At 38.2% G+C, this 26,423-nt stretch overlaps 1 protein-coding gene across 1 annotated transcript in view; it reads left to right on the top strand.

Annotated features, from left to right (window-relative positions):
- Positions 1-6,758, top strand: part of DCAF13 (DDB1 and CUL4 associated factor 13) — a 26,314-nt gene extending 19,556 nt beyond the window's left edge. Inside the window, exons 10-11 of the mRNA XM_005423468.2 lie at positions 5,247-5,410; positions 6,203-6,758. Of these exons, the coding sequence (XP_005423525.2) occupies positions 5,247-5,410; positions 6,203-6,290 (252 nt within the window). The 3' untranslated portion in view covers positions 6,291-6,758. The remainder of the gene's footprint in view (positions 1-5,246; positions 5,411-6,202) is intronic.
- The last annotated feature ends 19,665 nt before the right edge of the window (positions 6,759-26,423 follow it).

Here is a 26,423-nt window from a genome sequence, read left to right on the forward strand (position 1 = left end):
GTTTAACTATCAGAAGTGAAAATCCTCCCATAGTTTTATCATCCTCTTTTAGAGAAAACACCTCGCAACATCAAAAAGTCATCTTAAGAGGCAAAACTATTCAGAAATACAGGAAGAACTTAAAGGGGCATAGAAAAATTGCTCTCACTTCACAGAACAGAGAAGAATTTGTGAAGAATTACATTATAATGAGAAAAGAACATTTCACACTCCTGTATCTTATGTGGTAATGTGTTCAAACATGGTATTGTTGAAGCCGTGAATTTAGCAAGATACAGAATTTGAAGCCGTCTGAAGTGGCTATAGTTGTTTAAAATTTTTTAGAAGCACTATGAAGTTTTATTTTTCAGATGTTAAGAGAGCAATGGTAGCTAATAGGACTCAGGAGTCCTCATGGTTTATCATGCTCTTGGATATATCTTGGGAATGTTGCTGGGATTCAGTGCGAATCCCTGTTTGATCCAGCCTGGTAGTTCCTGTGATTCTTAAGAATGCAACTGTTAATGGCTATTTAGCAGGTTCCACTGATGTTTTTTTAGTATCTGCTTCTTTTTTAGAGTGTTGGTGTTCTTATCTTCACAGACATATGCTTACTTATTTTATAAGTGTCCAGTCATTCCACAGTCTGTGGCTATTTTTTGAATGTTTTGAATATTCAAAGCTGAACATTCAGTAATTCTGTCAGAAGTGTCAAAATATGTCTTAAATGCTTAGTTGCTTGGTCTGCTATTTTTCTTTGCTGAGAAGATTTGATTGAATGACTCATCCAAAGGTCACTGTATTTCTGATATAATGCTAAAATCTTGCAATACATTGGATTTTAAGATGGATATTTTTTGTGCTGGGGGTGGGTAAAAATCAACATCCTGACTGAGAAAGAAAAATAGTAATCAAACTTTTTTTTTTTCCTTTGGTGAGTACTTAGTTGTTTTTTCACATTGCTGAGTTCAAAGGAAGTTATAGTGAATATGTAATACTCATGTTGTGTCTTGGTGAACATTTATCCAGTTGGAAAGTTGTACTTTCTGAGCTGTACCCAAGCAGTCATCAGTTCTGACATGCATGTTTCTTTTGGGTTTTAATGTATTTGGCACTGCACTCATTACTCAAAATCAGTGAAACATGAAAGAAAGAAGAAAAGTTTCTGGAGGAGCCAGAGGCATCTTGTGTCTCTACTCCACTGACAATTAAGTCTGCACAGGCTTTACGTAGGGGTAACAAAACCCAAATATCTGTGTTGCTTCAAAATAATTTTCTACATTTAGCTTTTAATAAATTTTCATTAATTGATTAATATGTATTATTAAATAGGATGTAACAGGTTTTATTTTTAAAGCAGTGAACATCTATCTCAGCATGCCCAGAAGCAAAAGACTCAGTTAAGACTTGAGAAACTCTAGACTGTTCAAATACATAAAATATGGCTTGTTAAGTATGTTTGATGGTTTTTTAACCTATGCTTTTGAAGAAGTTTGGGACTTACGAAAAGGTAAATGATTTTGACTTTTGAGGAGGAAAATAGAACCTGGTCTGAGTGGAAAGGCTGAAAAAGCAGCAGTAATATAGTGGATTTCAGTTAATAGTGTACAATTAATGTAATTGATAGAAAGAAAGGGATAGACTAGGTTTCTCTGAATTGTACTGAAAATAATGAACCATCAATAAAACTTGTAGAAGCTGTATTGCTCTTCAGTCTACTGCCACATTAAAAAAGAAACTATACCTGCACTTCTCAGAGTGTGAATTCTTAGTAACTTCACTTCTGTGAGTAAGAGCTGCAAAATTTTTTCACTGTTACTTTTGTGAATTAGTACAGAGCAGTGGGTTAGGATGCTTGGAATTTTATTGAAACTACTGATGAGTGAGTGAACAGTAGTAGAGCATAGGTTTACTGCTTTCTTAAAAAATGCAGAAATACCAGATTTTGAGTATGGGCTAGGAGAGAGAGGAGAAAGTGCTGTTAGAAGTCTTGGTTTTGATCTAGCAAAGTGCATTAGCAGGAGCACGTCAAAACTGTCGTAAGCAATTGTTTATCCTTTCAGTCTGTTTCTAGTATGTGGTTCCATTTTCTGAGATAATGCTGATAACAAGCACTACCAGACACTGTGGGTCGTGGCATTCTTTTCATAGTGATTTTCAGTTTGTAATTCAGTGCACCTGCAACTTCAGCCCTGTAGCTATGACTTTATGCTCTTAACATCTACGTTGCCCTATATTACCTTTCTGGTTTTTTGCTTTTATCATCCATTTAGATGTAAAGAGATCAAAATTTTTGGTCCAGGAAAGAATGAATAATGAACTTCATGGCTACAAATTTAGAAGGTGTTTTCTGCAGAGCAATAGAAAAATAAATAAAGACGAGCTATGGTGTAGAAAATTGCTGGGATATGTCTGGATTCTAAAAATATATTGCATCTGTGCTCTTGCCTGCCCTAACCTAGAAGGGCAACCTGAAGAAGACAGATAAACATTCATTTCATTTTCTCATGCTGAATTACAGAAGTCTTAATATTGTGGAGTTTTAAATACAGCCCTCTTGAAGAGAAGAATTTTTAAGGGTGATTTTAGCTTCTGATCAGAGCTCTGCAAAAATGCTGACTTCTGCTTAGATGGAAAAATAAGCAGTCTGTGTCATCAAGAGGGAGGAGAAGAGGCATGGGCAGTTTACTTGAAGAGGCATTTTCCTATTGCTGACAGCTTGGTGCATTTAAAGAATTTTTTCTCCCTTTTTTCACCCTAAGTATTTGTTGTGAAGTCCTCCTGTGTAAGTGACACAAATCAGTTATGTTTCTGCCACATAATCTTAATTTTTCTCATGTAGGAAAGAAATTGCACATTCATTATTTGAACATAGGAAAAAACAGTCATATGTCACCTTTAAGTATGTCTTCCCCTCATGATGTCACATAACTCCTAATTTATTACATATATTAAATTGGAGAGTGTTCTAGTCCCTATAAATGAAATCTCTAACCCTGCAAATCGTGCTGTGCATCTTCTCCAGCCCAAAACAGAATGGGAAGTAGCACAGTTCTCTTGAGCTGTTCACACTGAACTTTGTAAAGTGACTTACAAGAGAAAGCTGGAATTCAGTGCATTATTGCAATGTGCTTTCTTAGCTATCTGCTACCTCTCATGAAGGAAACTTGTCATTACTGCAACATTTTCTTTTCCCATTGTGTGGATGAGGGTGCACTTGGCACGGCTGGGTGTGTTGGCCGCTGGCATCTGGTAGTTGAGTGGAAAGTCACCAGCTGTGTCCCTTTCTCTATACCACATTACCCATAAAAATAGAGTCAGGCTCCACCACCTCTTAATCTATATTATTTTTTTAAATAAGATGTCCAGGATGTGTCTTTAAATTTCAGAATCACCTCTTGTCTGTAGAATCATCAAGGTTATACTAAATCGGCAGCAATTTGCGCTTCTAAAATTAAAGGAAAATCATTGCATTTAATTAAAATAAAGCTCTTTAATTTGGATTATGTTGGCAGTTTTCTGCAAAGTGGGAACACCTGGGATTTACTGAGAGTGAACCAGCTATTCACAGGCTGGCTCGCAAGAAGGAATTTCAGTAAAAGGGGGAGAGTAGCTTTAGTGGGCTAAGACTGTAAAATGTACTCAATTTCAGAGGCCACAATGAATGTAAGTAAAGCAGAAGGATTTGGATTTTATGAACAAGAGGGTGTGGAGAAACATGTTAAGAGCATCATGTATCTCTGATGTCTGAATGAGAATTTTTTGAGCCATGAGCAACTCTGTATCTGGTACCTAGTTTCTTTATTGTCCCAAATCAGAAGCTCCTTTGGGGTATTTTTTATCAATACTTGTTTTCAGACCATTTATTGTATTCTGGGCCAAAATAATATGAGTGTGATATTTATTTATTCAGAATTTCTGAAAAATTCTACCAGAAGTCACACACAAAAGTGATCTCCAGGGTGGAGAATAAATAGCTAATTGCTGATTTTAAGGGTGGGGGGAAACACGTCTCATCATATTGTAAGTGAAATCTCCAAATGTATGTGTAATAAAGTTGGTTTTGTTACTGCTTTTTTTTTGTTGTTGTTAGCATCAGTTTCTGTCTTTTCTTTTAAGTGAGAAGTTAGTGACACTGAGTCATTTGCAAAGCTGAATAAATAGAAGTTGCCTGAACTATTGTTTTACTTTTAATGTTCTAGGTGGAGATAGTAGTGTGACATAAATGTGGGATGGCAAAAGACTGGTGCCATGGTCTAATTGAAAACATGAAGGGTTTTTAAGATGTCTGAAATATTGGAGTTACAGAATTTGGGCAGGAGGGTAGGAAAAGAGGATGGGATTAAAATAATATTAAATTTATACTAACATTTTATATTTATATGAAAACTCACTAGACTGAAATGCAGCTGAAATTCCCAAAGATCCAAGTAAATCCAAAATACATAAGAGATTGCTCTTCCTCATGAAGCAATGCATGCTTTAAATAAAACCACAGGAAACACATTTTTTTCCGTTTGAAAAATAAACATTAGGACCAAAGGAAAAAAACCTACTTGAAAAAATTGGCTGTCAGGAGAAGGTGTTTCTTACTTTGGTGTTGTTGATGGTGGCTTGGACAGAATTTTAAACATGAATTAAAAATTAGTCTTTTATGGCAATACCAGCTCACCTGTATTTCCTGTGGTTGTGATACGAAGACTTTTTTAGCTGCTTGATGAAAGTTGGAACTCTCTGTGTGCCATTTAGTCAAGCTTATACTTGAAATCTGATCCGTGCTTTGTGCTTCCCAAGGGATCAGGGTGCTGGATAAGATTCAGGCCACCAGAAGAGCTTTCTGTAAAGCTGTTCATGAGGGCAGTTCCTCTACAGCATTTATAATTGCACTGGCTAGTGATTAAAATGCCTGAAAATCTTTGTTTTACAGGAAAAGTTGGTCGTCATCCGAGGTTAGGAAAGACTAATCAAAGAATGTTTACTGTCAGCTATTTATGTTGTCATTTGTCACTCTACAGCACGTTAAAATCTGATTCTCAGGAATTAAATTTGGTTACATCACTCAGCTTTAAAATGATAACATTTTGCATTTGAGCATTGGGATATTGATGGAATTTTAGCTTTTTTAATACTTACCTACCCGTATTCTGGAGGAATTTACTAGAAAGAAGCCATTTGAATGAAAAGTTAAAATTTTGTTTTGTAGAGAAGATTGACAGTTAAATCCCTGTTCCTTTATAACGTGCTTGTCTGCGTTATTTTCCCTGCAGCTTGCACCCCGAGAGAAGGCAGCCATGAATTACAATCAGAAGCTGAAGGAGAAGTTCCAGTTCCACCCCCAGATCCGGCGCATAGCTCAGCACCGGCACCTGCCCAAGAGCATCTACTGCCAGATCAAGGAGCAGCGCATCATGAGGGAGGCTCGGCGCCGCAAGTGCGTGCTCCTCTTTGCCTTCACTTTCTGTTCCTCTAAACAAAACCCATCCCTGCAGTGCTGCTGTGGTCTGTGGGAGTGATAGAGCTCCTTTGAGCATCTGCATGAGGCATCATGAGCTACTGGATTGATTCTAAGGAAAATGCAGATGAGTGCCAGTGGCAGTGAGGGCTGGCTGCTTCCCAGAAGTACAGCGAAGACATGGCAAGAGATGCCATGTTGGAAAGAGCCACAGTGCTGAGTTACACATGACATGGTGCCCCATTGCAGTGGAACTAGGATGGGCTGTTACAGGGTGTGTGGAGGGTTTTTTGGTGTTTGCTTGGTTTTCTGTGGGTTTGTGGTTTTAGTTTTTTTGATAATGCCAGATTCCAGGATGAGTGTTTTATACCACCTGGATCATTGCCGTGTTGGAATTTCTAGGAGTAGAAGGTGGTGTACTTTGCTGTAGCATTGAATTAACAGTAAAGTGATGGGTCTTAGTCATCTTTATTAGCTAAAAACTCCACAAACTGGAGCAGCTGATCGTGTTGACCTGAAAGCCAAGCTGAGCTCCCAAAGAAAGGCTCATTTGAAACCTTTCTAAATTAGCCAAATTTAAAGTTACTTTCAAAAGGGATGGTCTTCTTCTTCCCAAAGTAGTATATGGCTTTTGGTTATTAGAAACAGAGCAATTCTTAACTTTTTTGGCTTTCTTTGTAGGATGACTTCATTAGTAGCTTGAGGAGGAAGACAGGATTTCTTAAACATTTGTGCTGACTACTGAGTTTCATTTTTCTGTTTTGTTTCTAGGGAACTGAATCGTCGTAAGCACAGCAAGCCAGGATCTGTGCCCTTCGTGCCAGAGAGGAAGAAGCATATTGTGGCAGTAGTGAAATAATTGTTTTCACATGTACAAAATGCCACAATGAAAGAAAAATGTCACTATTAAAATAATACACTGTACAAAATTTGATGGACTTTGGTAAGACAGCATGTGCTTCCAGAAACATGACTTTTCTTCCAAGTTTATTCATCCTCTGACTTCTCAAGTCATCATCTGTTTTGAGTAGTTATGAAAATTTCCCCTGTAATATTTTTTGCCATTTGTCTGATTTTACTGGCCCAACACTGCATATTGCAGTGGAGTTTGACCCTTTTGATACAAGCAGATAACTTGGTGGAGAATATCTGTAATTCTAGTTCTATGCATTGGTACTGTTACTACAAAAAGAGGATAAAATAGGTTAATACTTGTCAAAGCAAAAAAAACCTGCTCCATAAAGAGTTACAAAATTATTGTCCTTATGCTGTCCTTTTTTAAAATTTTTATTTAAACAAATTTAATAAAGTGATCTTAAGCAATGGACTAGATTTTGATTATTTCAACTGATTATTCTTAATGTCTGCATTATACTTCTTACAGTACAATGTATTATTTTTCTTTTATCCAGAAAGAAATTCAACAGGATTTTCAGACATCTGTAAATATTTATAGTTTTGCTCTGTCTTTTTAACTATTATTATATAAGCTGATTGAACTTCAGACTGTTAAGTTGCTAATATTTATAATTACTTAGTTGAGTAATTTTTTCACTTTAAAACTTGCAAAGTCTGGATAAAAAAATGACATATATTTTATAAACCACAGAAACTCCTTTGGATGAGATTTATTATGAGCTTTCTATTTTACATTTATAGAAGAAAAGTGGAAGTTTCACACTTTACATCTGTATCCCAAAGTTCCTTTACAGTTTGCCTGGGAAACACCCTGTTTCTCTTCCCATGCAATAAACAGCCTTTTACTGAAGTTACCAAGGTGATGAGAAAACCCTGCTGGAATTAAACTAGGCTGTCTAGACTGAAGAGAGATATGAGATATGTAATAACTGTAATGTTGCTTAACATCATCTGTACAAAAAGCTCTTTTTAAGTCTTAACGCTACAGTGTGTAATGACACTCCCCTTGCCCTGAGCTTATGCACAACATAAAAAAAATGGTGAACTCAATTAGAGTAAACTTAATTTTTTTTTTTAAATCTGGAAATTGAGCACTTTGAGCACTTGCCTTCATATAGTATCCTGTTTAATGTTTCTGCTGACACTAATCCATATGCATTTCTGGTTCCTACTCTTTAACTTGTCTCTTGCAGTAATGTTTGGGCAAGATTCCTGAATCATCATGGCAAAATTATGGCTCTTTGGTGATAAGAGGCCATAATGTATCTTTGACTCTCTGGATCGCTTACCTTTATGGGTGATGCAGGAAGAGAAGCAGATCTGAAGAGCTATAAGTAGCATGATGAGAAGAATTGGAACAGATCAGGAAATAGGCTGATGCTGGCTGTGTGCCTGTTGTACTAATACAGTGCACTCTGTGCCAAATACAGTTTATTTTCTTCCTGAAATACTGAAAAAATTGAGGGAGAATATGCAGTCTGAAATATGGCTTGTGACACAGCTGTAGTCAAGTCTTGCACGATTTGCAAAACCAGACTAATCTCCCGAAATGTGATTAAAAGTTTTCAACCTTGTCAGTTTTGTGTGAGTTGAAGCTGTTGGTTAATGATTTGTTGAGTCATGGTAACCTCTGGTGTGAACAAGCCCTGCTGCTTGGAATTTATTAGCTTTGGTGCAGAACTCTGAATGTACTGAAAGCTTTCAGTTGTGGAGTTGGTTAGGTTGTGGTGTGGCATTGGTGTGGAGCAATGGGTCTGAGCCGTGTCCAAAGGATCTCCTGATGTTCTAACACCTTTGTGAACTGTTGCTTTCAAGAGAATCCGAGTGGTGCAACTCTAAGGATCGGGGTTAGCTAAAAATTACTAGAAAGATTGTAACTATGCTGAAAAAAGGAATTTTAATGTTAGGAGAGTACTCAGAATCTCTGCATTCAGTTATGAATTTCTTCTCCAAAATCTGTGGATGTAGTTTTACACAGAGATTTGTCTTGGCATCAAGTGGGGCACCCTATTACCATTCCAGGAAAAAGTCTGTTTTCCAGAGTCAAGTCTTGCTATGACTTCTAGAAACATGCTAGATGCAAAATCAGCGTAGGTCTGAGCTGGGACTTTCTGCTTGGAAATCAGTTATTTGGAATTTTGCAGCTGGGAGTTGTAGTCTCTAAGTTCAGAGGATCCATAGCCATGGATTTGTACACTGTTGGACTAGCTGCTGTTGATTTATCCCTTTTGGAAACCCCTACAGTTTGTCTCTGATGCTTTTTGTGGTTATCCACCTGAAGTACATAATGTCACAACACTCGAAACCATTTATTTAAATGTAGTAGTTGCCAGGTGGTAGTTGTGCTTGCAAGAAGTGCTCATGTAAGTCTGTTACAGGCCATTGCTGAAATGGTTTAGAATTTAAAATAAAGGAGCTGGAGCCCTTAATCAGTTTTTATTTGGCAGGAGGTTTTATTATTTTTTCCCCTCAGTGATTTGAGGGGTGTAATAAGTTTAATGGTGCTACCTAGATTTATCAAAATGATTATATGTAAAAAGACTATGGATACATGCATGTATGTGTACCCAAGTGTGTGCAGAATAAAATCCTTAGCACCACATAAAATACTGAAAATCAAAGGCAACTAGTAATGTTTCCCTTCAACATGTTGATGTTGTTGATTAAAAAAAAAAAAAAAGGAAGATGACATTATTTTTTAAACCAATGCATTGCCTACAGACCTGCTAATTAAAAGAACCCCAGACTTCTGTGTATGTTCTTTCTTTGGGAAGATACCTAAGGAGTGGTTTGAAAGCAAAATAATTTCTTTATTGCATAAATACTTAGAACAGTATTCATAGCATTGGTGAATTTAGCTGTGTCATGATACAGCAGCTATGGAGTCATCAGTGTTTTATTTCTATTTCATCATAGCCAAACTATGTAATGAAACAGATATTTGAACAAAGTAGTTTATTTTACTCTCCATATGTTACAGATACCTAAAACAAACTAAATGAGCACTCAGATATGTGGAAATATATAAACCTTTAGACCAACTGAAAATTTCAACAGGAGGGTTTTTTGCCTGTGTCTGCGTGACCCTTCTTCACTTTGCTCATGATAGCAATACCTTAGCAATACCCTGGCTGTTGGGATGAGGGCTTTTTTTAGTTTCCCCTCCCAAGCCAAAGGACTCCAGGCTGTTGTGATTCCTGTATCATCAAGCTTGTAACAATATAAAACAATACCTGTGTGCACACCTCCACACAATACAAACAATAAACACTGCCAGGCACAAATCCCAGGGGCAGAGTGCAGTGCCTGTATTGGCACCTGTGTAAACAGAGACTGGGCTGGGTGTTGCTGCTCCTCCCTCTTCCTCCTCCAGCTGGCCAGGCTGAGCCTCACCTCTGGGTGTGCACACAGCTGCAGTGGGGCTCTGGTGGCTGCTCTGGGAGACCCTCCAGGAGTGACTGCCATATTTCCCCTCTGCAGGCCCCTGGACCTTCAAGTGCCTTGGCCATGTGGTCCAGCTCCAGTGGATCGTGCTCCTGTTTTCCTGCTTGTGGGCTAGTCTCACTTGAGGTTTGCTAGCCTTGACAGGTACATGCACACAAGACTAGTTGGAAATAGGGTGCAATAATCATATGGGATGGACTGCAGTACTGCGGTGTAAATGGCAAGCTCTCTACATGGGACTGGTCCCCTTTATCCTCTTTGTCCTTGGTTTTCCTATGCCTCTTTCTCTCCAGTCTACTTTAGTCACTCCCTTTGCACGCTTTTCGTGGTTGCCTTAAACATCCCAGAGGAAGTTTGGCACTCTGCTGCAATCTGCTAAAAAACAATCCTCTAGTAAGTTTTACACACTCCCTAAATTCTTATTCCTCTGAAGTCTTATAATCTTTAGATCATCCCTCAGTTTTCAGAGTTTTCCAGGGAGTTTCCTCCACTTGTTCAGTGGGTTTTGCACTAGGAGCAGTCATCTGTATTATTCTCCTTCCATGTTTTTTGAGTTGGTGAGTCTGTGCACTTGGTTTTTGCTAATAGTTCTGATCCTTGCCGTGGCTTTATGTTTAATTGGTAACCTTTAGTCAGGTAACATGCTCTGTTATATGGAAGTATCTCTGCAGTACTTTCGCAGTGACTGGACCAAGAATGTGGTGGAGGCAGTAGATTTCATCTTGCTTAACCTTAGATGTCTGCAGTGCAGGCCTAGTGCACAGCTTTGCATACCTGATCTGTACTCAGTGGGGGTAAATCCTTATTTCAAGAGGTGTTTATCCCATGCTTCAGACATTTGTATTTTAGTTAAAACTTTATTTTTATACTTAACATTATGATGTGAAATATTGACTAGTTATGAGTATCTGTCTGGGTTTGGACACAATTGCACACAGAGGCAATGAGGTTCAAGATGAGCAAAACCAGTGACAAGTGAACACCTTCTGCACCTTCTGCAATTCTACACCTAAAAGTCTAAAAAAGTTTGAAGAGAGATAAATGAGGTTTTGTAACTGAAGACAAAGAAATTTCTATGGATAATGGTTTGTGGGAAACAAGCTCAGTGTTAAACTAGAGAAAGATGGAAAGGTGTTTGAAGAAGAGGGACTTCAATTAGAAAGAAACGACTGTGATGTGCTCAGCCAAGACTTCTGGGGCTTTAGAAGGTATATGAAGAATTCTGGCACAAAATCAAAGATCACAGTTCAAATACCACCAAGTAAAGACTGCTGAAAGTATCATTGCTTACTATAATAAATGAAAAAAATATACACTTCTCTCAGTTGAAGACCATGTGCTTCATAAACAGTTTGAAACAACCTTAAGGACTTATTTTCAAAGGTAGTGGGTAATTACTGTTAGACTAACTTAAGGCAGAGCTGCTGTTTTCCAGTGCCTTCAAAGTTTAATCTGTTATGTCTGAAGTTTTTAGAATAAATAGTGGAATATCTTGAGTTTAATTTTTTTTATATTAGTGAATATTAATATACTTAATGATTTCATTTTGTCCAGGGCTGGAGCAGTTTCAGCAGGTACAAAAAATGTGAGCTTATAGCATGTTGCATCATGTTTTCTGCTTTTATGGCTTGTGTGGGCAAAACCAAAGATCTTTCAGCAGCCAAAAGAGCATTGCTGATTATTAAGAAGATAAATGGATGGAGATGGTATTTTGACTGTCATTGTAAAAATGTGATTAAAAACCATAATATGATAGAAACCCACAGATTTAATATAGATTCAGAAGACATATTGTGTTAATGTATTTATTACAATACTGACATCCAAGCCTCTAACTTGTATTCAGTCAGAGTGGAATTATTTGAAGATGTGGGTTTTTTATCTGAGCCTTATAGTAGAATATGACAATTTTTTTCAGCAATCTGAAAAATGCCAATTACTTACAAAGCAATATATGAGAGCTGCAGTGGCATAAGGTACAAGTGGGCTGTGGGGTGTAGCAAGGGATAGGGGATCTGCTGAGAGGCCATTGCATCAAACAACTGCCTGAAACAACTCCACTAGTTCATGACAGAGCCAAGCCTTATCAACCGCTGCAGAGTCCCAGTCTGGGCACTCCTGTTTTTGCTATCTGGGGCAAACATCCCTGGGTAGCTAAGCAGCAGCATTCGTCATTACTCATTTCCCTTTCACTCTGTCCTGTGAGAACAGCTGTTTGCTGTTTTTCTGCACTTTGAGATCCAGGGTAGAGATCGAACAGTACCTGAGGATGAAATCACTTCTTCCTATTTGTAAAACTTTTTTGATCTGAGGATTCCAAATTTTCCAGCATTATGATTTTTTTTCTCTTCTGTTTTTGTTCTCTTCACATCCCTGCTTCCCAAAATAGCACCTCAGAAATTCTTGCTTTCTCTGTGGTTATCATTGACTTGGCTGAATGACTTAGGTTTTGCTAATCAGAAAATAGAAATACTTCTTTTTTGAGGTTATTTCTACTGTATAATATCTGGGGCAATATTATTCCTAATCCCTCCAAAAATGAGGATAGTTTTGCTTTTAAAGACCTATGGTTGCTTTAATCGTTTGCAGATGCCTGTGAATCTACACTATGGTGTGTGCAGTATTTGGGATGCATTAAGGGAAAGGAAACCTGGACTCAGAAATTCATGGAGGATGAGAAGCCAGGAGAGCCAAAGGGGAAGGATTATTACCAGAATATAATTGCAAACTGGCCAAAGGGGTGCAGTTTAGCATGGCAGGAGATGGGGGAGCTATAAGGAACAGATCAAAAAGAAAGGAACATGTCAGCAGTTTTCTCGCTCAGTTTGAGTGAAGACGAAAGGGAAAATTCAATCCCTCTTATGTTATAAGAATGTAAGGTGAAATATCAAAAATGCCTATTTTTTTTCCCCTCACAAATGGGATAATCCAGCATTTAAGTCTGAAGGCAAAAGAATCATTGGCTCAGCTGGGTATCTAAAGGTATCATATTTATAGACCAGCTATTTCAGGAATAGAGCCTGTGTTCTTTTGCATCACTTAAGGCAAAATATAACCTTGGCAAACAAAACCACTGGCAATATTTGCAGTTGCATCATTCTCAAGTGAGTATTTAACATCAGAAAACGTTAGGACATTCATGATAAGCTGCTGTTTTTACATAATCCTATCAGTTATGGCTGTCCAGTAGCTGCGGTACAATATCTCAAACAGAAAATGTTCACTATCACAAGTTAAAGCAGCATGGGATAGGTAACTGGATTATGATACTGATGTCAAAGTGTGGAATAAACTTAATTCAGTAATTGGGTGTCTAAATGTGATTTGAAACTAAGGTTTAGTCAGAAGAGGGTTTTTTCCCCTCCAGGGATAAAGGAATAAAACCAGAAATCTGGCTTAGTGACAATTCCTGAAATTATGGACAATGTGTAGTAATTTGCTTCAAAAGACAAATACCTTTGTGTTTTGTGCCTTACTCTGTGGAGAATCTTTTGTGTTAACAGCCCTAGACAGAGATTTTGACAGAGCTCTCTATGTTGAAGAAATGTCATAGTGAATTTTGGACAGAGCCAAAATTCAAACGGATGGTCACATTAAAGGATGCAGTCACAGTAGCAGACACAGAAAAATGTGGCAGAACAGATCAGAACTAAATTCTTAAAAAACCTATTAAAATGAGTTTCGTTAAAATGTTTAGCAACCAAAGATTTTATTCATAAGTTAGGAAAAGCTAAAATAGTATGCAGTGGATTGCTAAAGTAACCAGTTACATATTTCAGTGAGAAATACCTGAAGGAAGAAACTGCAAATCTGTCAGGTTCTCATTTTATCTGGCTTAATTCAACCTACTTTTCATATCATCAGAAGCATAAGACTTCAGCTGCCTTGAGGAAGTGCTATCAGAAGCCAACACCATCACAGTTTCCCAAATTTTCTTGCAAAACTGCTGCTTTAGTGAATACTGTGCTGAAAATGTCTCTGGTTTTCTTGTCTTTGAGGATGTCAAAGGTCAGGTGTTTTGGGCCACAATGTCCAGTCCAAGATCAGGGCCTGCTTTATTCTGTGCAACTGTTTCTGAGTAGCCAAGGGGAATACCAATGCTGACAGCAGTTTTCCATCTGTTCCTTCCTGACCTGCAGGTATATGTTTAATGCATAGCTACAAAAGACTCTTAGCTTGTCATGGAGGGCGTTAGATTTCCCTGCTGGAGGCTGGCCATGGCAAAGCAAAGCTTTCCACTTGAGTCATTTGCTCACATTTGAAATCATGCAAAAGTTGCTGTTTTAGTGAGGTAATGATACTTTAGACTTCCCTCTTATGGAGCAATACAATTCTCTGAGGTCACACTGGTTTTTATCACCTTTGTTTGTCGACTCTCTGACTTCAGGACATTTTATTCCGTTCTGACAGTTGCTAAGTAGCATGTTTTTTATCAATGTCTCCAGGAAGCAGATACCATCAGCAATGTCCAGACCTACATGTGCGTGACCTGACCACAGAATTTCACTGTCTTGAAGATGTGTTACCTCCAAAATACAGTAAATTCACTATTAACTCCAAGCCAGCTGGTTAGAGATCTTAGTCCATCTATCTTGTGTTGAAAACCATAACATTTTCTGGGTATTATACAGATTCACTAAAAAAATTCAGAGATCCTCTTGAAAGCTTTCTGAAAGTCAATACCAAAGACCACAGTCTAGGTATGTTTGGAATGTGCCCAGTGTCCCACTGTGCACTGGTTGTTCAGTGACAGTGAACATACGGTCAGCGCAAGAGCAGCTGCCAGAAGTAATCTGCAGTTCTTAAGGTACCTGATGATGCAGTGATGTTGCAAATCCAATCCAGTGTAAGTATGTAGGATAATTTTCTGGAGAGGACTGTGATGCTATATCAGCCTTACAGTCACTAAAATTGTCTTTCAAGTAGTTTTGTAGGTTTTTCTTCTACTTTCTTCTAAAGTGGATCAATTCTCTTGTTCTCAGTTCAAGGTTTAGAGCATCATTTTGTGATTCTTTTTGCTGCCTTTGAGCAGATCTGATCTGTTTTACCCTACACTGTGTTTTGCCTTCCAGTTCTTAAATTTTAAGCTATTTTTGTGTTAATGCAAGATTATTTTCTCACAGTTATTGTCTTATTTAAATTAGCCACATAGATTATTTTTTGATTGATAGGCAGTTTCAGTATGAAGTGGAAGTCTCCTCTTTAATTTGGAGTAGGGTTTCTTTTATGGTAATGGTATTTCCTCCTTTGTTTTTTATTAGATAAGTCTAGCTATTATTAAAATCAGGAGCCCCCTTTTTGCTATCTGCCAATATGATGTCTTTTCTTCATAAACATCTATTCACTTTTTCCATTTTAATGGGACTTTGTCCTGACCATTTGGGAAGTACTGCTTTGCTGGTCCTTTCTGGCGCTGCTACTCCACAGCATTGCAGTGACCCAGCCCTATATTTATTGAAAAATACCAGAAAAGTCTTAGTTCTACTAACATATTTTGCTGAGGATACTCAAGTTTTGTTTTTGTGAAACCTGAAAATTATGCCTTTCAGTGGAAAAATTGCTTTTTAAAGAACTGACATTTAAACACCATACATTTGAGTGCCTATTTTTTATTTACTTCTGCAAGTATTTTATTTATTTTCCACAATGGCAGCATATATGTCACATCACTGTTGGCACCTAAAACTTGCATGCCCAAACGTTCAGAGGAACAAATAAAAATTAATACAGGTTAAAACCATGTTGTGCCCATGGTAATAAAACCATATTTTATTATCACCAGTCTGATGTGATTTTGTGCACAGAAGAACATGCTCTTGCCATCAAGAGATAATTCAGTTACCAAAGTTAGATAATGTCTTTATTGGTGCTGCTGTGTGAACAGATTCCAGATACCCAGTCATGTTCTGTCCATAATTAGTTCTCCCTACTTTCCCATTTATGCCCAGCCATGTTGATGAGGGTGTGCTACTGTTAATAAGGTTCTGTAAGATGATTTAGGAAGTGGTTTTGTATCATGGTACCATTTGGAGGGTTTTCATCCTCACTTACTGTGTACCTGCTGCTTTGCTGCTAATTGGTTCCTCATCAGTCTCACGGGGCTTTTTATGTGGTGTCACTCACAATCAGTGCAACTTATCTGTTTTCCTCCAGCAGGGGAACCTCAGTAGTTCATGATTTTATTATTGTTCTTCAATTTGATACAATCTGTTCCTGACCATCTGTACCCACTCATGCTGAGAATATCAATACTGTAATTTTCCATCTCCCTCATAACTTGAGCTGATTTTTCCAGCTTGCAGCATTGGACGTACATGCCAGGATCTTGTATATAACATGGAGAAGCAGATACTTCAAGGTTTGAGCTTCTTGCTGAGATGGGATTGGACTGATGCTTGTTGCACAGATTCACTTGGGGCTATCCACTAATCCAAGGAACTGAGATGGATATTGTCATGGGGACAAAGTGAAGGCTTACCCAGTAATATTTCTGAAGAGGAAGGTGGTCAGCCTTGCATCCAGCTCTCACGCTTGAAGAATCAAGAGAGAAATTTCTGTCTGGCCTCTATCTTTTGATTTACCCAGCCTTGCTAGATGTGTTGGGAGTTTCCACTAATCCTGCTGACATAACTTTGGATCAGAGTCTCCTAAGCAGCCCAACAGAGCAAGGTACCAGGTTCAGAAATGGGGGAAAATGTGGGTTTGCCTCTGTGTGGGGTGCGTGTGCACGCGCGTGCACATGTGTACTTTGCATAATTCTGGCAATTTGTATTTTACTGTACTTAGAATTAAGCAGGTTAATTTAGCTTTTCCTCTATTTGTTCATATCTGGTGCTTAGAGGATTTGGAAAATCCTATTCTCAGCCATCAGCTAATTTCATAGAACCTACTACAACTGTTATATGTTGTCTGGTGGACTATTATATGATTGGTTTCTTTTTTGAATTTTTTTTTCTTCACATGATGTAAAATATTTCTAAATGGCATGTGATTAGAAATCTGATAAATTCTTTCAGTATTTAAGTAATCTTTCAGGTTATGCAGACTGCTACATTTGTGTGTGTGAGAATATAAGGGAAAATAAAGACACATAATGGACTATACCAGGAGGTTTCAGTGGTGTCATAAAGCACAGGAGTAAAGTTCAGATAATTTATGGTCCACTTAGCAGAAACTCTCAATGGAATAATACCTCTATAAATCAAAAGTATTTACTTTGTCCATTGCTTATTTTTGATACGTGATTCTGACTCATGTATTCATGCCCTGTAGAAATTGCTATACCTTCTTGAGTCATGCAAATGTTGTCTCCTATCACCCCAGATACTGCTTTCTTGAGTGATTAGCTCTGTTTCACCCTATGCTGTTGTCATATATTTTTTACTTCATCTAACTTCACCATTTTGGAGAAAAGATACTGTGCTAATTTTTCTTCTTTTTCAAAAATAGTGTAGAATTCATTGTACCAAAATTGAAGAAGTACAGGAGGCAATCAGTATGTACATGATGTAGAACCAAATATGAAAAAAAGTATACACGAATAGAATAATTTGTGCTGCTTTCTTCATATTACCTTTTTCCTGCTTCAAAGGTCTGATCACAACAAAATGTCTTTTTGAAGGACACGTGGACATCATCCACTAGGGAGACAAAGTACTCCTCCTCAGCTAGTGAACAGGTTTACCTTTTCCTCTTTGTAAGATATTCTGTGAGAGAATAAAGCAAAGGTGAGACATCTTTGCATGTCCTTCTCATCCTATGAACTGATAGAAAGAAACATGACATAAAACAATGGAATTAAATGCTTGCTGGATATGGAATTATGGACAGTAATAGTGTAGGGCAATAGCAGGTAACTCTATGAAAGCTGAAGATGTTACATCAGGTGGACAAAGCCACAGGAAGCAACTTTCTGAGAAGTAATTCCTTGTGAGAGAAGCAAAGAGCCATGTGTCCAACACGTCCTCTTTGCTCTCAGGATGTGGACTTCTTTGCAGTCATCTGCTACTGCAGGTTAGGGGCTAGGCTAAAAGGCTTTACTGAAGCCCAGACAGACAATGTCCACAGTCTTTCCCTCATCCACAAAACAGGTCACACCATCACAAAAGGAGATCAGGTTGGTCAAGCAGGACCTGCCTTTCATAAAACCAACCTTGCCAGGCCTGATTTCCTGGTTGTCCTGTACGTGCCCCATGTTGGCACTCAAGATGATCTGCTCCACGACTTCTCTGGCACTGAGGTCAGGCTGAAACCTCTTTGAAACCTCATTCCAGCCTTTCTTGTACACATTTGCTAATTTCCAGTCAACTGGGACCTCTCCAGTTACCCAGAACTACTGGTGATGACTGAAAGCAGCATGGCAAGCTCTTCTGCCAGATCCATCAGTACACTTAGGCGGATCCCATCTAGCCCCCTAGACTTGTGGGTGTCTAAATCACATAGCAGGTTGCTGGCTATTTCCTCCTGGATTATGGGAGCTTCATTCTGCTCCCAATCTCTGTCTTCTGGCTCAGAGGACTGGATATCCAGAAAACAATTTGTCTTGCTGTCAAAGACTGAAGCAAAGGAGCCATTAAGTACCTCAGCCTTGTCCTCATCCTATGTCACTGTTTCCCTCTGCATCCAGAATTGTCAAATGTTGATTTGTCCTACACATCTCGTGGACTGCAGTGATTTGCACATAAGAAGCAATGCTTTATTTTAGTGTATAACTTAGTTTTCTGTATTTTTATGGCTGAGTTTTGAGTGTGTTACAGACTCTTTTTATAGGGTTTGAACTCTTGACAGCCATGAATACTTTTGAAAATAACTGTGAATGATGGATGAATACCTATGAAATCCAGTGTCCCCAACAAAATGGCATCAGCTGCTATTGATGTTTTTTTGCTTGGTATCTTTTGAAATAGCTGGCACAGGGGAGACTGCACACAGAACGTGGCTACTCATCAGACCAGCTCATATTCAAGACAGAAATATAGGAAAAAATGCACCCTGATAACTAGAAAAATTTATTTGGATATTTAATGTTGACACATACAGTGGGAAGTAAGAAAGATTATTAGTCTGCCCACTGTTATGGAGAGAAGTACAGCAGTAGTGAGACAAGCATTGTAAGGACAGGACAGCTTTACTGAAGCAATGATAAACATGCACCCCTCAGTGCAGCTGGGTACTTGCCAATACCTGCACAGTTTGCTCTATGGGAGAGCATGAACAATTGCCGTGAAAATATTTCCTATGGAAAAGTAGAGACGAGGCTGGGAAGTCTTTCTGCACAAGTGTATCCTCTTTGGCTTTGTAGTATATCAATTCTCTATCACTAATCTGAACTGTAGTACAGTTGTTAATGACATTTAGGCTAAGCAGCTGTGTTAACTCAGTGTTTCATACTTTGTGTCTATTAGGGTAGTTACTGGTCTTGTTCTTTTCTTTTCCAACTCATAAACCCCCTGTTTTTGAAAGTGTCATCCACTAATATTACTGTGGATATAGTCCCTTTTATAAGAGACAAGGCAGACCGTAGCAGCCAATAGTCTAAAATATTGTCTCTCTAAAAGATTCTCTGCACACTGGCAGTGGAATAACTCCTTTTGCATTCAAAGTAGGAGATTCCTTACACCTTCTGTTTTTTATATATGTCTTTGAAATGCAAGAGGAAATGTCAAAAATGATCTCATATTTTATTATTCCTTCCCCCCTTCCATCCTTCCTTTGTAAGACCATTCTTTATAGAGAATTTTTTCCTGTCCGCTATAAAAACAGTCTTTGTTCAAGTGCTGCTGCTTATACTTCACTATCATCAGGAAAGCTGGAAATAAAATTGTAACTTGTAATCCATTTATATTTTAAATACCTTTGTCTGAGAGCAATCCTAACATACAGTTTTTGTATCAATTTGTAAGATGCTGTAGCATGAGAAAGGTAATAATTGTACTCAAAGGTTGTGTATTTTCTGAGACTAATATTGCTAGTAAAAATAGCCAGGCTTTTGCGCATGTGAATCCCTTCTCAGAATGTTTTGATTTTCTACTTATTAGAAAATCATTATGAATGTAATTATACTAATGTAGCTAGTGAATGAATCTTGTTTTAATCATACTTGTACTTCTAAGTATGGCAGAATCCTGGTCTGGAGAGCAGAACACAAAGCAGCCATCATCATGTTACTACGCGTTTGCTGACTCTCATTTGGCCTAATGCAATTTTCCCCTTAGCCTAGTAAAATGCCAAAGTTGATTAATGTTGATTAAGACTGTTCATAAACTTTTCATGCTGCACAGTTTGATTTTATCTGAGGCATGTCAACTAGGATCTCATGGGGAGCCTTTTCAGGGAAGCAGTGCTAGAAAGTGTCAAATAAGTGCTAATGATCTCAATGTACACGAAAGAAATTGTTTTCCAATTAGACTTTAGCTTTTGCCATTCTAATGCCTTCTGTCTCTGGAGTGTAAAATGAACTTTCACAAGATACTGGCTCCTTTCTTCATGTACTGGAGCTAAAATTGTAATGTATGCTTACTTGAATTAAAAAAAAATTAAGTTGCCTGTACCATTGTGCTTTTAGGAACAGTTTCACAATGCTACCCCTTCTGCCTTTATCTATTATTTGAATTAATTGAACTTCCTGATAATTTTTGGTCGTTTGACAGATGTGCAACCTAGAAAGGTAGATTTCTAGATAGAAAATACCAGATGCTAAACTTTAATTATCATCCCTTTCAGGCACGTTTCCATTATCAAAGCTGCTATAGTCCAGGTCTGTGAGAATATACTCTAGTTGAAAATCCAAACAGCTAAAGCCCTGCTGCCTTGGATTTTGATGAAAACAAAAAGTCAAACCAGTATTTTCTATCTCTTGCCAACAGAGAGGTCAGAACTTAAACTGGATGCAGTAAAAAGGAACCTCACTAATGGACTGGTTTTACATTAATGGATGTTACCTTGAGAACTTTCCACTCAAATGCTACTTTGGGAAAACTAAACAGTTCTACTCCAGCAATGATGCTCTGTCTCCCAAATTGTGTCTCATTTTTCTTCAAAGATCAATTTAACACCATCTTGTAATAATGTCCATGAAAAAATAGTCATCTTCCACTTCTCTAGTTGTTGCATCTGTCTAGCATTGCTACCTTTATCTTACTGCTGTCTTCTCATTTCAATTGCATTTGTCTAAGTTACCCATGTATTGTGTTTTGTCTGTGGCTCTCTGAGTTTTCTGTGGCAATAGGCTGTTGCTTGTGCTATTTTTTCTATTGATTTCTAGGGCACTAGACTCTTCATACATGACTGTAATAATAAAAATAATAATAATAATAAGAAGAAAAGAAAAAGGGCAAACAGTCATTTCTATCTTGTATAAAATCCGGAGATTGGGGACTTTCAAGATGTCACTACAATAGGAATGAATATATTCCTGAGATCTGGAACAGGATATTCTGTACCAGCTCTGGAGGACAAACTTATGACTGAATTAAAAAAAATCACATGGGACTTAAGAATACTGGTGTTTCTTCTGAAACAGCTTGAGTTTCATAAATGCAGGAGGGGTCAGGGAAGAGGGATTAGAAGGCAGCAAAGAGGGAAGACAATGCTGCATCCATAACTTACAGGAACATATGATAATGTTCTAAGCACCAACTGTCCTAATGTAAGCCTGTGCTTTATGTGTTGAATAATGCCTATATATTAATCATTTAGAAACCAGTGTAGTATCTGACAACTCAGAACATTTGAAAAGAAACCAGAGTGCTCAAGCTGGGGACAATTTTTAATACCAATAAAGGTATTAAATACCAAGGAATGATCTATAAGGCACCAAAAGAAATAGACTTGTATGGTTTTGCTAGGATTCTTGATTCTACAATTCTTTTAGCTGGACAATTGCAACACTGTTGATTTATTACAATCAGGATTGTTAGATTATAAGAATAAACTTGCTGCTCAGTTACTTAGAAACATTGCTGGTACATGTAGAGTATCAAATAGAAATGTATAACTAAAGAACTATCATTACATGGGAACTTTTAGTTTGGTTTTTTCAAAACTTCCTCCTTTGTCTTTCAATCAACTAACTGAATAACCAAAATTGAACTGTCAAATTCAGACAGAAAATACTGAGTTTACGTTCCTGTAAAGATTTTAGCCCGCACCTTTAATTCAGCATGTTTTATGTCACAAATATGACAGAATATTTCAAACTGAGCATGGAAACAGAACTGCAGGAATGAGACAAAATAAAGTTTATAGCATTGATCATATTTACAAACTTATATACCCTGTCTCTGTGTATAACTGCTCTGGACAAAACATTCAAGCTACAGAAATCATGCTTAGCAAGTATCCCATTCATAGAATAGTTTAGGTTGGAAGGAACCTTTGAAGTTCATCTAGTCCTCCACCTCTCTAAGCAACATGTTCCAGTTTTACTGCCCCTATAATAAAAAAATTTCTTCCTTCTATATATCTACTTTAGTCTGCAACAGGTTAAAACATATTTCCCCGTCTAACTTACAGACCCTCTTTAGGTATTTACAGGCCACATTAAGGTTACCAGAGCCTTTTCTTCTCCAGGCTGAACTGCCCCAACTCTCCCAACCTTAAACCAGAAAACTATCTAATTGATCTGAGCCTCTCTTCAGTTTTCAGCCAGCTGTGCTTACAGAAAACATACTTACTAAGGCCTCTACCATATTGCATTTCAAAATACAACCTGGATCCCAGCTCCTCAGTCCACTGAGAGAAGGCAAATAAATGTCTTTCTAGCAAAGCTAATTTAGGAATAAGGTTGGACATCCTCCATAACCCAAGCAGTTCCCATGATGCCCATAGAGAGCCCCCAGTCCTCTAATCCAAAAGGGCTTTGTTAATGGTTCTCCTTGAGCAGGGAAAGGGTTTGGAAGTGGGTAAAAATAGAGTTACACATTTCAGAGCAACTTAAGAAATTTACCCTTCTGACTCAGTGAAGATACTGATCATATTCATAGTCTGGAGGAAAAAATATGTTCTGTAGATAAAAGACCAATACCATTCCATCTGCTGCAGACAGGTCCTTAACACCAGTTAAACTGGGAGGAGGTATTTCACTAATATAGTTGGTTATGGCTGGTACTGTGTATACTATGGACGACACTCTTTTATACGGAATGAGATTAACAAATAAAAAAATCTAACTTCTACCCATAAATATCTAGTATTGTTCAAATCACTTGTGGGGAAGTATCCAACTAATAGAAATTTGCTTGGAGCATAAAAAAAATGCGTAGAGAGTAGCAAAATCCTCCCGAAAGCAATCAAATGATGATTTGATGACATTATATAATATGTTTCCTCAATTTAGACAGGAGGAAGCTGGGAATGATCCAAGACTGCACCAGAAAACCAGTCCATGATGGTTGGATAGCACTTAGTACAGGACCTGGAAAACGCAATTTGTTGCAGTGTAGTTTTTCTTTCCTGTATGGGAGTTTGAGGAGTCCCCTACAGATTGCTTCCATGAAGTGTCCTGCAGGAAACATTTCTTGCTGGTTATACATCTGACTTGATCCACTGAGAGTCTGAGTACTGGTCACTTTGAACCAAGAATATGTCTTTAATTTCCTCCATTCACTGATCCATAATAGAACACTTTAAAGTTCCCTTCATGTCAGCTACATAAAAATGTTTTCTGAGCTTCAAATTGGGACAGAAATAATAAATAATTAGTTACACTGGATTTTTTCCCCTTATACAAAACATTATAAAGCAGATGTTAGCACTTCCTTTTCAGAGAAGACTTATACTTGACATGATTAAACAATGAATCTACCAACTCATTTACTCTTGTAGTTGCTATGAGGAAGGAAATGGAAGTAAGGATAATGAGACCCTTAGAGAAAGACATTTTGTGATGATATATAAAACTAGGTTACAATATCACTGTTTCCTTGGGAACCCCTCATGTCTAGCAGAACCAAAAAGGAACAGATAAAAAAAGGGTATCATAAAAATTATATTAATAACACTGCTGGTGTCAGTACATTTAGAAGACTTACAGAAGCCCCTAAAAGAAAGTATCACATGACTTTGATATACAATTAGAGTGAATTTTCATTTACAGATTTTGCAGTGAAGAACAGTTTCAGCAGAGGATTGTAAACCAGGAATGGGAATCTGTTTTTTTGGAGGGGGGTAGCGAGTTCAGAATGAGAAATGAAAAGAACAGGAAGGGCAGGGAAACTGGAGACACATGAATGGGAAGGTCAGAATTAAAAATGAATGCTTCTTAAAAATAATTTTTGTAAATGATCATACTACACTATAGTACGATCATTTGTTGGTTGATTATAAACTGCTGTTGACCCCATTACACTGGAGTGGGTAGGGAAGTCTGTGCTGTATGTTTTCATTAATGCATCACCTGAGTAACGTGAATAACAGTAACAACATGAGACAATTCTGTGCAGGCTGACAGGAATGTGAACAAAAAATGTTTGTTTTCAATTGCAGAAAAATGTGAGGAATGATAGGTGGAACTGATTGTGAGAAAGGAAGGTAGAAGCTTAGAAAGGTCAAGCTGAACCATTTTTTCATTGTCATCAAGACAGGATGTCTTCTACTCTGAATCTGCTCTCTCTTTTCAAAACAAATACCTAGATAACATATGGGGATTACAGTTCCTATGCCTGTATTTGTTTGTTTACAGTTACCCAGTAATGGCAGGGGATTTAGTGGAAACAAGGCAAATACCAAGGAGAAAAGAAAGCTCTTGAAATTCTACAGTAATGCTGAGAGCAAGTATTTGTCATTTGTGGATGAAACATCGCAGGCACATTGAAATGAAGCAGGCACTGTAAATCCAGAGAGTTCAAAGGTAAATCTCCATTGGAAAGAATCTCAACTGAATGAGGTAATGCACAAAAAACTATAGTGATGTCTTGCAACCAAAACTACAGCCTGAATACTGCTTGTGTTTATGGTTGAGGCATGGCATGAAATATTCTTGAACCAACTGTGTAACCTGACAGGAGTGACTACTTTCAACTGGTCTGGTTCTTTGTAATCATTCTTAGAAGCGATTGACTGATATCTCTTGTTCTTCACTTCCCTGGGATAAAATGTATTTTCCAAGGGCTTCTCTACAGTTAATTCTTCCATTCAACATTCATAGATTGATAAAGAATGTACTATCTTTGGGAATCTGATGACACATGGTTCTAAATTTCCTCTTTTTGATTTTGATGCCAGATTTATCTAGTGCCTGGAAGAAACCAGGAATTCGGTGAGAGCCAGCTGGCTGGAATCCAGTCTGAAAGGTGAAGGTGATGTGAACTGGAGGAGCAGAATGCTTTCAGGACTGAATGAAAAATTATACAGTTTATTTTACAAGGATATCTGCTTAAATATAATACGCTCAGTGTCTTACACAATGGTTTATGGTTTTTACCATAGAGACTATTATAAACAAGTTTACATCAAGAAATGGAACGGTCTCCTTTAGCTAAGGATGCCAGTGACATTTCTAAGAAAAACTTAAAATTCAATGAATATATGTGCCTGGTAATAGGTAGAGATTATTGTTAAAACCTGGTTTACCACAGCAAACCTCTCATGTCCTTCCAACAATCTGTTCCTCTAGAATTTGTTTCCACAAAGGAGTGGTGTTTTCATATGCAAGCAGAACTCTTTAGTTTGTGGACCTGCATCCTAGAATTTATTCTCTGTGGAAATACAGAGCTAATGAGGACCACAATAGGTTCTGGAAGATGACTTTTTCACCCATATCTTTGCACCTGGTTATAAATTGATGTCATGGCGGAGAACAAACACCAGCTCCAAGACTATATGATCTGGGATGAGATTTCAAACTGCTGAAATTAAACCTTTTAAAATCACTTTATTATTGCTCTATACATTTCCCTGTTATCCAGCACTGATGTTATGTCTCATAAAGTGAGAGAACAGCAAGCAGAGCTCTATTGTCTTTTACAGAGTAAAACCATACAGATTTGGATTGAATTGTTTCTTTGGCATTCTTGGATAGGGTATTTCCCATTTATTTGGTCTGAATGGCATTTTGGGTACTGTGGGATGCTTTTTCCAGAAATTATTTCTTGCTACAAAATGACTGATCGGGTGGGGGATTAATAGGTAACAAAAGAGTTTTGAGAGGTTTATTTCACCACTACCTGGGGCCCAGGTGAGAGGAGGACTTTCTTCTCCAAGCTTCTCTAATGGGTGTCACATTCTTGCTCTTCTGGGTTAGACGAATCTGCCCAGACAGAGGCTGGGGTAGATTTCACACCTTGCATGGGGCGAAGGACACTCCAGCAGGACCTTATGTGGGCGATCGTGGAACAGCAGTCTGTTGGGCTGGATTCGCACGGCTGAACAGCGATGCGGTTCCCGGCTCGGGGGAACCGGAGGCCGGCCCGGCGCACACCCCGCGTCTCCCTTGATGTTGCCCTGCGGTTCTCTGCCCGATCTGCGGACCGTGCCGTGGGGCCTACGGGGACGGGGATATGGGTGCTCTGCCGCCCTCCCGGGCGGTTCGCCCTCGCCTTTCCCTCTGCCTCCATTTCCTCCTCCTGGGGCCGGCGCTCCCCCGCGCCAGATCCTCCTCCCTAGGGCTGCGTTCGGGGACCGGCCCGGCCGA

The sequence above is a fragment of the Geospiza fortis genome, unplaced genomic scaffold (assembly GCF_000277835.1).
Source record: "Geospiza fortis unplaced genomic scaffold, GeoFor_1.0 scaffold200, whole genome shotgun sequence".
Lineage (NCBI taxonomy): Eukaryota > Metazoa > Chordata > Aves > Passeriformes > Thraupidae > Geospiza > Geospiza fortis.